Source organism: Schistocerca americana, chromosome 7 (genome assembly GCF_021461395.2).
Source record: "Schistocerca americana isolate TAMUIC-IGC-003095 chromosome 7, iqSchAmer2.1, whole genome shotgun sequence".
NCBI classification, from domain to species: domain Eukaryota; kingdom Metazoa; phylum Arthropoda; class Insecta; order Orthoptera; family Acrididae; genus Schistocerca; species Schistocerca americana.
Genome location: NC_060125.1, coordinates 487528803 through 487543561, shown reverse-complemented (window position 1 = coordinate 487543561; position 14759 = coordinate 487528803). Strand labels below are relative to the sequence as shown.

Below are 14759 nucleotides of genomic sequence, written 5' to 3'. Positions count from 1 at the left end.
TGAATCTATTAACAAATAAAAGAGCTAACAGTGACTATATAGTCTGCGTTAATAACTTGTAACTTCCCCAGTTATATAAGATATCACCAATAATGGCTCAACAATCTCTCTAAAGATTTAATCCCTCTCCTAATACGTCTACTTTCCTCGAAGTCCAATTGTCATCACCCCAAATTTCATCTTTTTCCTTTTTTCTCTCCCCTCACGAATGGAGTAAACATCAGGTCGGAAATTTCATGCTCTAGCAGTCGCTGTCGCTCTCGCAGTCGTAATTCCCATAACTGCGACGTGTAGTGATCAAACTTCACTACCGTAGGTTGATCGCTCTCAGGGCCGATGACTGATCCTCCACACTAACAGAAGTAGTTTCAGTTATGGTAATAATACTCGTGATATACCGTAGGTTTCAACACATCGAGAGCTAATATCTGCGCACTATTTCTTTAGCTCTTCGGACCCTAATACCGAACTGGTAGAAATTTGAAACCTTTTGTGATCAAGTTAATACTCTAGCGCAGTAAACAGTGAAGGTGCTACTGTTTGCAATTTTGCCTCTCCTTGGCTGCTGGTTACATCTCGAGATTTCTCTCGCGATGAAAGCTGGTAGTCTGTCACAATGCTACCTAAGACTTATTTTTGGAACTGCAGTTTCGGTTTTGGCTGTGGGAAACAGATGAATATCGAGCAGTTCCTCATACTCCAGTTCCTCGGATAAGTTCTGTCGGTAACTGATATGAAGTGTAAAGCACAGGACCCATATTGCTTTTTAGTAAAATAACACGAAGAAAATTGTGAGAGTCCTATTTACTCGCACATTGTATTTAATATAGCTAGGCTTTTATCCAGTCAGCTCTTACTTGTTCTCTCGCCCGGTCGTTTTGTCGTTTTGTAACCATGCCATGGCTTGTCAAACACATATGTGGTGGTATACAGAGGTAAGCAGTATTATATGAACTCTCGTGAGTACTTATTTCGATAAGAACGTGACAATAGACGTAAATGTCGTTGCTTATTTATCATTTTTTTGCATTATAACCATTACTTAGCGCATCAGTGTTCGTTCTTGGATAAATAGTCCTCATGAATGTAAAGAAACGATATGTATTAGTATTCTGATTATTGTCTAATTATGAAGACAAGGCAGCAAAACATAGGAGGTAGCTATTGGCCCATAGGGGACAGCTTGTCCATCAAGGTGCCGCAACGGCGACATGCGCTTATCCTATGCACGAGGGGCGTTCAATAAGTAATGCAACACGGTTTTCTGAAAGCAGATTGGTTTTATTCGTAATTCGTAATACACCATATTGCCCCACTCTTTTGGCTACGAAACTCTGCTTTTCAAAGTAATCTACGTTCAACGCGACGGCTTTACGCCATATTACTGGAAGGGCCTGTACGCTCACATGGTACCATTCTACTGGACGAGCTAACGTCTTGTTGCATCAACAACAGAGATGTACAGTTGCGCAGCAGTTGTTTGATTGTGACCCGTGGAAAACATAGAATGAGTGTGTCCGCACGTTCCAACGTTGCAGGAATCGCAGCTGTTTGCGACCGGCCGGTAGTCTGAGGTCGGACGGGTTTGCGCTACCTTGTTGCTGTGATGGTAGACACCTTGCCCAATGACTCACCGAGCTTTTGGTCACTGCCAGGTCTCCGTAGACATTCTGCAAGCGCCTATGAATATCTGGGATGCTCTGGTTTTCCGCCAAAAGAAACTCAGTGATAGCTCTCTGCTTGGAACGCACCTCCATTGCAGTCGCCATTTTCAAGGCTACGTATAGCGTCGCCTTCTATAGGAACTCCATGGACCTGTAGGGGCAAAAGCGGGAGTATTCCACAATGTCCCACAACACATTCCGCATTTTTTGGCCGAAATTGGCCGAGATGAAACTATGTTGCTCTTTTATTGAACGTCCCTCATAATAATGACAGTTATATGTGAGACAAGCTTTTACAAAGAGAAAAACAAGCAGTGAAAATAAAACCACTAGTGAACACAAGTAGTTGCTGCAGATTTTCACACAGATGTAACGTGATAGAGTAACTAAACTAAGTGCAGTGTAGCAAAGAAGTATTAAAGAACAGGTAGGCATGAAATTTTATTTCTCATCTAGAAAAAACGAAGTTGCATAATTAATGTTCTGCTTGTTTGCAGGTACTTGTCTGCGGTCTTGACATACAGAAGGGTAAAAAAATGTATCCACTGTTTAAAAGTCCATAACTCGCAAACTAATTGACGGATTTGTCTCATGTTTGGTGAAAGTGTAGCTTAAATTCCAACTTAAAGATATCACTGTAGGTATTCGAAATGGTCACCATTAACATCCACACACAAACGATGCCGCCGAACTGCAGCACGAACTACTGACTGCAACGTGTTCAGTTGGATATTTGCACATTAATCTACGATGGATTCTCAAAGTTCACCCAATGTGCGTGGATTTTGTCGATAAACGACGTCCTTTAGTGTTCCCCACAGGTAAGAGTCCAGAGGAGTTAGGTCTGGGGAACGTAGTGGATACTCCACAGCACCTCTACGGCACATCCATCTTCCTGGTACATTTTCGTCGAGATGCGCCATAACACGAGTTTGGTAGTGGGCTGGGGCACCATCGTGTTGAAAGTAAACTCTTCCGTCTCCATGCAAGTCTCGGATGGCAGGTAAAATGTGCCGTCAAAGAAGAATGGTCCAATCAAGCCCCGGTAAGACAACCCCCACCACACATTTACTCCTGGCAAATTCACGGCAAATTTGTCTCGAATGCGACGAATCGTTAAACGTGTCGGTGGCTCTGTTTCATACTCATTTCGAGAGTGCCGTTGAACCTCATTAATGTTTTCGTGCTTAAAATAGCACTTCAAAACTGACTTCCTTTCATCGAACGTAAGCCTTGCGCCAGCCATGTTTACTCGAGTAACTAGGTGCAACTAAGAACAAAACACTGACTACCTGGCGACTGTCATCTGACAAAACAAAACAACGCAATACAACGCTTGTGTGGTGATTGCCGGAACTACAAATTATTACACTACCAAAGATGATACAACTCCGTCAATTAGTTTGCCAGTTATGGACTTTTAAACAGTGGATACATTTTTTTGGATCCCTGTGTATATTGAAACTCCGTGCTGTAGCACCGTAGCCTGAAGTTAAGGAACGAAAATAAAATGGCACAGTCCATCTCCTCTTCATTAATGACGAACTCTCTCATCGCTAACGAAAGGTACCAAATTGCACAATGGGAGAAAACCGTTCCAGTTGTGAGGCTGAACTATCGCTAGTGGTTTCCCAGTCCTCAATGACGTTCACTTTTCTACACTGTGCACTCACCCTGATTCTCGAGCATAGGCTGCGTTTCTAGTATGAGAGCGACCCAGCTGCATGCTTAAGATGTGTCCGGGAAATGGAGTCGCTGCACACTCGCACTAGCATGCTGACCATCACAGGAAGTTCTGCGGTCTCTTCTGCAGTACTAGGAGTCACAGGATGTGAATCTAGGCTGTTCGCAGATCCGAGTGCGATCGCTCACTAACACGGTCCCATAGATGGGAAAAAAGCGACTGAAATGTAGCGGTTTTAAGGGCGGAGGGGAAAAAAGTGCAGCGGCAAGTGCCGTGGGAAAAAAACCTCTGCAATATTCTGGGCAGATAATAGGGCTACTGGTGAGTTTGTACCATATAGCGGTAATTCATGCTTGGGTGTTGGGGATTCTTCGTACAGAGGTATTACCGTTGTAGCTGGTCTGACGAAATCTACTGGGACAGTTGCGGCGTCAGCGTACCTGTAACACACGAAGTCGTCATATGAGTGGTCAGTCTGATTATAAAATTGGTCGCTCGTTGTGTAGGTTCGTGTGTGGGTTTGTTTGTGGCTTCTGTATTCGAATTCCTGCCTTTGCCAATTAATTGGCTGTAGGGGTGCAGCTGGTTACGCCATTCAGTCCTGCTGTAATACATGGACATGGCGGTATAGCATTGTTTGTGTGCTCATTTAATTTTCCGTAAGGAAAAGTGTTTTTGGACGATTAAGCTTCCACCTGTGGTTATGACCATTGTTCCGCAGCTTCAGGATGAAGGTGTTGTTCGAGATGTGCCCACTTCTGTTGCAGCCTTGCGAGGACGGCTCGCCAACGTTCCGCGAGGTGCAGTGCTCCGAGATGGACTCTAAACCGTTCGAGGATAAGCTGCACAAGTGGAAACCATACCGAAAGGTCGACGACCCTGCAGGTGAGTGGCAGGCGCCTCCAATTCGGCACACACTTCACGGAATAACCAAAATTTTGCTAGCCCCACAATGAGCCAAGTATTTTGCATTTTACTCCACTCTTCGTAAAAACCTGGGGTATTTGCTAGTGGGCGAAATTGATTAATGGTGTGACTGTATGTACAAAAAACTAGCTGATAACGGAGATCATGACAGACAAGAAACGCAAGGATAAGATTCGAAGGAACACTGTCGGAAGAGTTTGAGATCAAGACTGGTGTCAAGCAGGGTGATGAACTGTCACCAGTTTTGTTCATCATAACGCTGGAGCGGATTACCAGGGAATGATGGGCAATACACAAAGAAATGGGAATACCAAAGTGGCACGTGGGGCATAAAAAGGACAATTGGGTTCAAATGGACTTTGGGTTCAAATTGACTTCCTGCTCTTTAAGGCTAAGGACAGTCTACTCAAATACCAAGACATTGAATACCACTAGAATTGAGAAACCCTAAAATTCCTTGCATGAGGCGAACAAATTCAAATACACAGGAGAGAAAATACAACAGGAGAAAACAGCAGTAGTGTGGTGATAATACAGACGCTTAAGACGTTGGCGATAGTCTTCTGTATAACCACAGAAGTGTACAGGATGGTCAGAGACGGTCTGAAAAGTTTTTAAGGGTGTTGCAGGGGAGTTTATCCTGAGAAATAATTGTTACGAAAAATTTCGATAATTTGCATCTTTTCGAGTTATTTAGCATTAAAGTTAACCAGTCACGTCGTTGCGCCCGCAGTTTCAAGCATTTGTACTTCATAAAATGCGGTAATACACGGACATCAACGGGTCCGTGAATTACCATTTACTCAAATGTTCATTACCAGTTAAAATGTGCCCTTTCCGCGGGTGATAAATTTAAGCTGGGTGACCAAAATTTACGTTTGTTTGGTCTGGGGAAACCAAACGAAGAACCCTTTTTGCGACACTGCCTCTGGCAGGGTTCCTGAATTTGCGCACGCAACCACCTGATCGGCTAACTTCGATGCTAAATAGCTCGGAAACGCCGCATATCGAATTTTTTTCTGAAGAATTATGTCTCAGCACAACTTCCCCTGCAATACCCTTACAAGCTTTTCAGACTGCTTCTGATTACCCTGTATAATGAAAATAATGTCTCTGCAGCCGCGAAAATCAGATACTACGTGGTAACAGTGATGAATGCGGTACTGTAGGCGAACAACGTCACACGGTAACACTAGGAAGACATGGCGCGGAACTGCTAGAGACAGATGAGAGGAAATTACTGAGGAGAATACTCGGCTTTAAAAGAGTTGTTGAATGGCAGATACGAAGTCCTAGGGAAGAACTCTGTCAAAGCATAAGAATTCACAAAGGAACCTTACGGACCTGCCTTTTTTCGATTTTCTTCACGCTTACAGAATTTGAAGGCCAGTGTCCGGACATCAGTATCCCACAGCAGTACGATACAACTCTCAAAATCAGTCAAAAATATGGCCTTTGAAGATTAGTAGCGCTGACAAACACAAATAAATTTGTCAGTGCCTCAGCATGTAGCGTAATCGATTTGTATTCACAAAGTCGCTGGTTCGAATCTTGCTAGTATTATACTTTTCTCTTTATTTGAATTCCTTTTTATTGACAAATGCAAATGTTAACAAGTATTGAATCATCTTTTTAGTTTTAAATGCTGTCCCTACTCCACTAATTTAAAATTTGATACAGACACCCAAAATGTCTTTCCGTTAAATGAAAAGAATCATATAAATCAACAATATTACTCAGTATCTAAAAATAAAAATGTATTTGATTTTCTATTTGGTGTTGTGCATTTTTTTTCCAATTTTAGTGGATTTTAAATACTCGCATTTTCGTAACTAGTAATTAAAAATAAAACGATGTTATTTGTCTTAAAAATCATAATTCTTTATATGTTAATTAACATTTACATTTGTTAATAAATATGCAATTCGGGAAAAAGTATATCTCTATCACGATTTGAACCTACGACATTATGATTATAGCCCAAATACACTATGCGCTGAGCTGACCGAAGACACGTATTCACCTTGTCATCAACATCTGACAGCAAACTGTGCAGATCTGCTCGCAAACTTCGGTGACTGTACTAGGATAGGCAAATTAGGTATTATAGTATAAGATAGCTACAGAAGAATGAAATTATTTCCTTTTTTTCAACCCATAATCGTCACCAGCTATTTGACATGCACTGCTGAACAAAGTCAACTTCTAGACTTTACCATTCATTACAGTCTCCAGCTACACGCATTCATGTTGTTTCTTCTTGTTTCCTAATGTCATCTACCCACCTTCCATCGTTTCGGTGACTCATGCATTTCTTATCAGTTTGAACTTCATCTACCTACCATCCATTCATCTGTATCTACTCGTATGTTCCACTATATGGAAAAAAACGGAGAAGTACACTCAATTATCAGACAATTTCACCCTGTTAAGAGATTATGGAAATGTGAAGGGAATTGAAACGTGTGTCTTTCATGAGCTAACCAAACAACTTGCAAAGTCTCAGTGATTACAATACAATTACGGTTAATTTCTACCACAAATAACGCCCTAAGACAAAAAACGTAGTAACACATCTGACGAAAAGTGGTCTCGGTCCAATGGATATCCTCCAATGATGTTGCATGACGTCGTTGGAGTACGAAAGCACAATAGGAATTGAAGAGGAGCTTGATAGGTCATAGCTTCGGTGTTATTATAAAATAGACAACATAATAATTGAGTGAATGCAGAAAGATTCCACACCCCATTGTTATGCACATTTTGAGACTAGTGGTTGCCATTAGCAACTGTTACTATGGGCTCAGGTTGTTGGTACATGTTGTTTATGTCAGTACTAAATCAAGTAACAGGTTTATCAAAAAGGGCTTTACAAATTTGAAAACTCATTGATTGTATCGTTTAACTTACAGACATGATTTTGGTAACATTTTATACCACTTACATAAAGTATTTTACCCTATACGTAAATAGTTTCAGTGGGATCTCTGGTGCAGGACACATCCCATCTGAAATCGATATCTTGCCAAATTCGCTGCAGCATGTCAGGTGTGACTTGTCCAACTGCGAGGTAGATTGTAGCTCTGACCTCTTGTAGAGAAGCCAGTGAAGGTTGAACAAACACAATATCCTTGATGAATCCTAAAACGAAAAGTTGTCACAGTTTTCTACTCTTCAAACCAAGACACACAGCGGGCATACCCAGGGCCAGTAAAGGTAGCCAGCCATCTTTGCTGCAACTGTCACTAGCGCTTGCTGCGGCGCATTTCTGTACTAGCGTACAAGGACAGTCAAAAGTTGATCTATTTTCCGTCAAGATGACACCAAAACTCAGTCTCTAAGTAGTATGACTAAGTTTGTACGAATTTTCGAAGTTGTAAATCCTTTTTAACACACATTGTATTTATTTCTGACCATTAGTTGGTTATCTCAATGTACTCAGTATATTAATGATCTGGCGGGCAGTATAATAGTCACTTCAGACTTTTTTCTGATGTTTCTAATGAAGTTCTGTCTGAAAGTAAACTGCATAATATCCAGTCAGATTTTGATATCTGGTGCAAAGATTAGCAACGTCTTTTAAAGGTTTAGAAAAGTAAAATTGTATTGTTAATGAAATGGAAGCACATAGAGTCCTTTGACTACGATATCAGTGAGTCTCAGTTGAAATCAGTCATGTAAGACAAATACCTGAGATAACAATATGTGGGGATATGAAATGGAAAAATTACTTAAGTTCAGTCAGTATGTAAAGTAGGTGGCAGTCTATAGTTCATTGATAGGACACGGTGAAAATTAATCAGTCTTCTAAAGACATTGCTTACAGAACATTCGCACGACCCAACCTCGAATACTATTTACGTGTTTGGATCCCCTACCAAATAGGACTAACAGTGTATGTCGAACATATTCAGAGAAGGGCAATCACGAATTTCACAGCATTGTCTGCCTCGGGAGAGAGCGTTACGAGAAGGCTGAAAAGTGTGAACTGGCAGTCGCTTGAAGACAGACGCCAAATGTCCCGCAAGATCCAAGATAAAAAGTTTAAAGAACTACTTTTAAGTCAGGAATCTAGAAATACACTACAGCCCGTTACGTATCGCCCGTAGGGATCGGCTAGACTACAGCAATATAATTACAACGCACACAGTAGTACTTAAGCAGTCATCCTCTCGGCGAAACATATAAAGCGATAAAACTCCACGATGTGGAACAATGAAAAATACCTTGTACCATGGACTTCACAGTGGCTTGCAGACAGCAGGATATTTATAAGGAATAAACAGTAAAACAGCAGCGCCAATTACGGCGTATGTAAACATGAGACGTTTGCTATAGCGAGACATAAGATCGATGGTTGTCAAACACAAATTAGTGTGAAAAGAAACCTATCACTATGACACTTTAAAAACATCATCATCATTCGAATCACTTCATACTCGTAAAGCACTTAACCGGCAGCAAAACTAACAGAATATATACCTATAGAAAACTTAACTCCGTCCGAACAGGCCATGAAGGCCCAGCGGCACCGACCGACCGCCATGTCATCCTCACCCCAAAGGCTTCACTGCATGCAGATATGGAGGGGCATGTGGTCAGCACGCCGCTCTCCCGGACGTTGTCAGTTTTCGTGACCGGACCCGCTACTTCCCACTCACGTATCTCCTCAGTTTGCCTCACAAGGGCTGAGTGCACACCGCTTACCAACAGCGTTCGGCAGACCGAGCGGGCATCCATTCAGGTGCTAACCCAGCCAGACAGCGCTTAACTTCGGTGACCTGACAGGAACCGGTGTTACCACTGCAGTAAGGCCGTTGGCATACACATATGAGAATCTTTTTGATGACGCTTTACATGTAAAACAGAAATTAAAACGCTAGATTGTACCTTCCACTCGCGTCTATAATAGCCAACTTTTTGAGAAAATTTTAAAGAGCTTTTAAACTGCTGCTGTTGTTGGAAAAAAATTAAAGAGCTTAAGTATGGTAGTTGACATGTACTTTTATTGTATTGATTGTTTTGTTCCTGATGACTGGAAAAGAAATTCCCTGCATCCTGAGGTTTCCTTGTGGCAGTGTAGGAAGTAGACTATCAGTTGTAATGTTTATCCTGCCACTATCCATAGTAAAAACGTTACTCTGTCATACATGCATTCTTTCTTTCTTTCTTTCTCGAGCCTTTGTCCCGCTCCAACGCGGGGTCGGCTTCGTTAGTACGGATTTGGCAGTGTTAATTGCAGAGGGTGGCCGGATGCCCTTCCTGCCGCCAACCCGAACCCCCTGGGACGGAAGTAGTGTACCCTAGCTGACTGCATCTAGTGTAAGTCATGAAATAGTGCGAACGTTTTTCAAATGTCTGTGAGTCGTGTAACTGAGGCGGAACTTGGGGACCAGCCCGTTATTCACCTAGCGGGATGTGGAAAACCGCCTAAAAACCACATTAAGGGTGGCCGGCATTCGCCGGGCGGATGCGATCTGGGGCCGGCGCGCCTACCAGAGTCCAGGAAGCAGCGCATTAGCGCTCTCGGCTACCCTGGCGGGTTTCTGTTATACGCGCATGTACAGTCTTAACACGTGATCGGAAGCTTTCCTGGCGAATGTGTTGTTTCCAGGGCTCTCGGGTGTCCAGCCAGATGCGATCGTTGGAATCCCACGATATTTCGGCGAATAACCTTTCCGCCATCATCAGGTGGTTCTGATGGAATGGTCTGTCTGCTCATTGCCCTGGAAACAGTCTTAATACGGTCTGCATGCTAGAACCGAAAACAGTGTTTTATCAGTCTGGATCGTATATCATGGTGCGGTACGCTTTGTATCTGTAACATCCACTCAGTTATTGAAACAATTTTAAATTTTAACTTTCCATCTCACAGGATGATATGAAAATGGGTTCAGGTAACGTGGAACTAGTAATCAGTTAAATAAAGAACTGGAACATTCACCTTTGCTTGCAATAGGGACAGCAAGGGCTGTCGGTAAACCTGGTCTGTCTCTTTGCAGCAAACCCATGCGCACTGGTGTGCATCAACGAGGAGCGCGTCTACTCGACGCTGGCACCGCGCGTCAAGGACGGCACCCCGTGCAAGCCCGGCACCAGGGACATGTGCATCTCCGGCCGCTGCCGGGTGAGCCTGCCGGGGGTTCGCCACCAGGCACCCCCAGCTGCAGTACAGCCGCTGCTCTGAACGTTGCCACAGCGTAGTCAGTGATCTAGTAGCAGTAGTAGTTGTTGTTGTTGTAGTAGTAAGGTATTTGACATCGTCCTGCACTTCCGTGTACTAAAAAAAATCGGGCTTATCGAGTACCAGACCAGATTCGCGACTGTGTTCAACACTTCCTTGAGGGGTAGAACTCAACAAGTCGCCCTTAACGGAACAAAATCGACAGATGTCACGGTAATTTTTCGGAACATTCCAAGGATGTGTGGTAAGACCGTCACTGTTTACAACACATGGTGGTCCATTGATAGTGACAGGGCCAAATATCTCACGAAATAAGCATCAAACGAAAAAACTACAAAGAACGAAACTCGTCTAGCTTGAAGGGGGAAACCAGATGGCGCTATGGTTGGCCCGCTAGATGGCGCTGCCATAGGTCAAACGGATATCAACTGCGTTTTTAAAAATAGGAACCCCCATTTTTTATTTCATATTCGTGTAGTACGTAAAGAAATATGAATGTTTTAGTTGGACTACTTTTTTCACTTTGTGATAGATGGCGCTGTAATAGTCACAAACGTATAAATTCGTGGTATCACGTAACATTCCGCCAGTGCGGACGGTATTTGCTTCGTGATACATTACCCGTTTTAAAATGGACCGTTTACCAGTTGCGGAAAAGGTCGATATCGTGTTGATGTATGCCTATTGTGATCAAAATGCCCAACGGGGGTGTGCTATGTATGCTGCTCGGTATCCTGGACGACATCATCCAAGTGTCTGGACCGTTCGCCGGATAGTTACATTAATTAAGGAAACAGAAAGTGCTCAGCCACACGTGAAACGTAAACCACGACCTGCAACAAATGATGCCCAAGTAGGTGTTTTAGCTGCTGTCGCGGCTAATCCGCACATCAGTAGCAGACAAATTGCGCGGCAATCGGGAATGCTACATCAACATCGATTGCACCCGTACAATATTTCTATGCACCAGGAATTGCATGGCGACGACTTTGAACGTCGTGTACAGTTCTGCCACTGGGCACAAGAGAAATTACGAGACGATGACAGATTTTTTGCACACGTTCTATTTAGCGACGAAGCGCCATTCACCAACAGCGGTAACCTAAACCGGCATAATATGCACTATTGGGCAACGGAAAATCCACGATGGCTCCACGTGGAACATCAGCGACCTTGGCACGTTAATGTATGGTGCGGCATTATGAGAGGAAGGATAATTGGCCCCCATTTTATCGATGGCAATCTAAATGGTGCAATGTATGCTGATTTCCTACGTAATATTCTACCGATGTTACTACAAGATGTTTCACTGCATGACAGAATGGCGATGTACTTCCAACGTGATGGATGTCGCTACACGTATTGCCAAATCCATTGATGTTGCTTTACTGTCGGCCATAGTTGACGATGAAGTCTCAGTCGTGCAATCATGCAACACTCGGAAACAGCGTGAAAATGCCTAAGTCCCCCAAAGACTGCTCAAAATTCTCATCCTTGAAATTTCAAAGTCTTGAAATGGTGCACTTGGATTGCTGCTAGAAGTTAACTGCAACTACTGTCGAAAGCTACCACCGAACTAGGTGGCGCAGTGGTTGGCACTCTGTACTCGCATTCGGGAGGACGACGGTTCAGACCCTTGTCCGTCCAACCAGATTCCCTAAATCGCGCCAGGCAAGTGCAGGGATGGTTCTTTGAAAGTGCACGGACGGTTTCCTTCCCTATCCTTGACACAATCCGAGCTTGTGCTCCCTCTCTAATGACCTCGATGTCGATGGGACGTTAAACTTAATCTTCTGTCCTTCCTTTATTCTTTCCTTCCGAAAGCTGCCCAAGGTCACCAGCCACCATTTAAATAAATGTAATGTAAAGAGACAAAGAGGTTCACTGCTGTTTGCTCACATTATTGGCAACAAATCAATAGAAACCTTAACGAACTAACACTGTCCATTGTAACTAACTTAAAATACCGAGGTGTAGGCATCGGGAGAAATCTAAAGTGGAATCTCCACATAAAACAAATAATCGGAAAAGCAGACGACAGGCTGTTAATTATCGGGAAAATGTTAAGGAAATATAATTCATTCACAAAAGAAATGGCTTACAGAACATTCGTTCAACCTACTCTTGAACACTGTTTGTCAGTCTGCAACCCTTACCAAATATGATTAATAGACTACATAGAGCCGGCCTCTGTGACCGTGCGGTTCTAGGCGCTCAGTTCGGAACCGCGCTGCTGCTACGGTCGCAGGTTCGAATCCTGCCTCGGGCGTGGATGTGTGTGACGTCCTTAGGTTAGTTAGGTTTAAGCAGTTCTACGTCTAGGGGACATTAACCTCAGATGTTAAGTCCCATAGTGCTCAGAGCCATTTGAACCAATACATAGAGAAGAACCCAGGCAGAGCGGTGTGTTTATCACGGGTTGTTTTCTCGGCGCGAAAGCAGAGTGGGGTTCCTCCCCGAACTCTAGTGGCAGACCTAAAAGAGAAGCATTGAGCACCACAGATAGGTACATCTACATCTACATCTACATCTATACTCCGCGAGCCACCTTACGGTGTGTGGCGGAGGGTACTTATTGTACCACTATCTGATCCCCCCTTCCCTGTTCCATTCACGAATTGTGCGTGGGAAGAACGACTGCTTGTAAGTCTCCGTATTTGCTCTAATTTCTCGGATCTTTTCGTTGTGATCATTACGCGAGATATATGTGGGCGGTAGTAATATGTTGCCCATCTCTTCCCGGAATGTGCTCTCTCGTAATTTCGATAATAAACCTCTCCGTATTGCGTAACGCCTTTCTTGAAGTGTCCGCCACTGGAGCTTGTTCAGCATCTCCGTAACGCTCTCGCGCTGACTAAATGTCCCCATGACGAATCGCGCTGCTTTTCGCTGGATCATGTCTATCTCTTCTATTAATCCAACCTGGTAAGGGTCCCATACTGATGAGCAATACTCAAGAATCGGACGAACAAGCGTTTTGTAAGCTACTTCTTTCGTCGATGAGTCACATTTTCTTAGAATTCTTCCTATGAATCTCAACCTGGCGCCTGCTTTTCCCACTATTTGTTTTATGTGATCATTCCACTTCAGATCGCTCCGGATAGTAACTCCTAAGTATTTTACGGTCGTTACCGCTTCCAACGATTTACCACCTATGGCATAATCGTACTGGAATGGATTTCTGCCCCTATGTATGCGCATTATATTACATTTATCTACGTTTAGGGAAAGCTGCCAGCTGTCGCACCATGCATTAATCCTCTGCAGGTCCTCCTGGAGTACGTACGAGTCTTCTGATGTTGCTACTTTCTTGTAGACAACCGTGTCATCTGCAAATAGCCTCACGGAGCTACCGATGTTGTCAACTAAGTCATTTATGTATATTGTAAACAATAAAGGTCCTATCACGCTTCCCTGCGGTACTCCCGAAATTACCTCTACATCTGCAGATTTTGAACCGTTAAGAATGACATGTTGTGTTCTTTCTTCTAGGAAATCTTGAATCCAATCACAAACTTGGTCCGATATTCCGTAAGCTCGTATTTTTTTCACTAAACGTAAGTGCGGAACCGTATCAAATGCCTTCCTGAAGTCCAGGAATACGGCATCAATCTGCTCGCCAGTGTCTACGGCACTGTGAATTTCTTGGGCAAATAGGGCGAGCTGAGTTTCACATGATCTCTGTTTGCGGAATCCATGTTGGTTATGATGAAGGAGATTTGTATTATCTAAGAACGTCATAATACGAGAACACAAAACATGTTCCATTATTCTACAACAGATTGACGTAAGCGAAATAGGCCTATAATTATTCGCATCTGATTTATGACCCTTCTTGAAAATGGGAACGACCTGCGCTTTCTTCCAGTCGCTAGGTACTTTACGTTCTTCCAGCGATCTACGATAAATTGCTGATAGAAAGGGGGCAAGTTCTTTAGCATAATCACTGTAGAATCTTAAGGGTATCTCGTCTGGTCCGGATGCTTTTCCGCTACTAAGTGATAGCAGTTGTTTTTCAATTCCGATATCGTTTATTTCAATATTTTCCATTTTGGCGTCCGTGCGACGGCTGAAGTCAGGGACCGTGTTACGATTTTCCGCAGTGAAACAGTTTCGGAACACTGAATTCAGTATTTCTGCCTTTCTTCGGTCGTCCTCTGTTTCGGTGCCATCGTGGTCAACGAGTGACTGAATAGGGGATTACTGTTGAAATTATGAGATCGTGTGTTTCAAGAAGATTCGAACAACATATTAATTCCTCCCACGTACATCTCGCGAAATCATGACGACAAGAAAATCA

General features: G+C 43.3%; 1 protein-coding gene across 1 annotated transcript in view; it reads left to right on the top strand.

Moving 5' to 3' along the window:
- The window catches only part of LOC124623033 (A disintegrin and metalloproteinase with thrombospondin motifs 7-like), a 449137-nt gene that overhangs the window by 271015 nt on the left and 163363 nt on the right, over positions 1 to 14759 (top strand). The window contains exons 10-11 of the mRNA XM_047148825.1: positions 4116 to 4233; positions 10278 to 10402. Coding sequence (XP_047004781.1) covers positions 4116 to 4233; positions 10278 to 10402 — 243 coding nt within the window. The remainder of the gene's footprint in view (positions 1 to 4115; positions 4234 to 10277; positions 10403 to 14759) is intronic.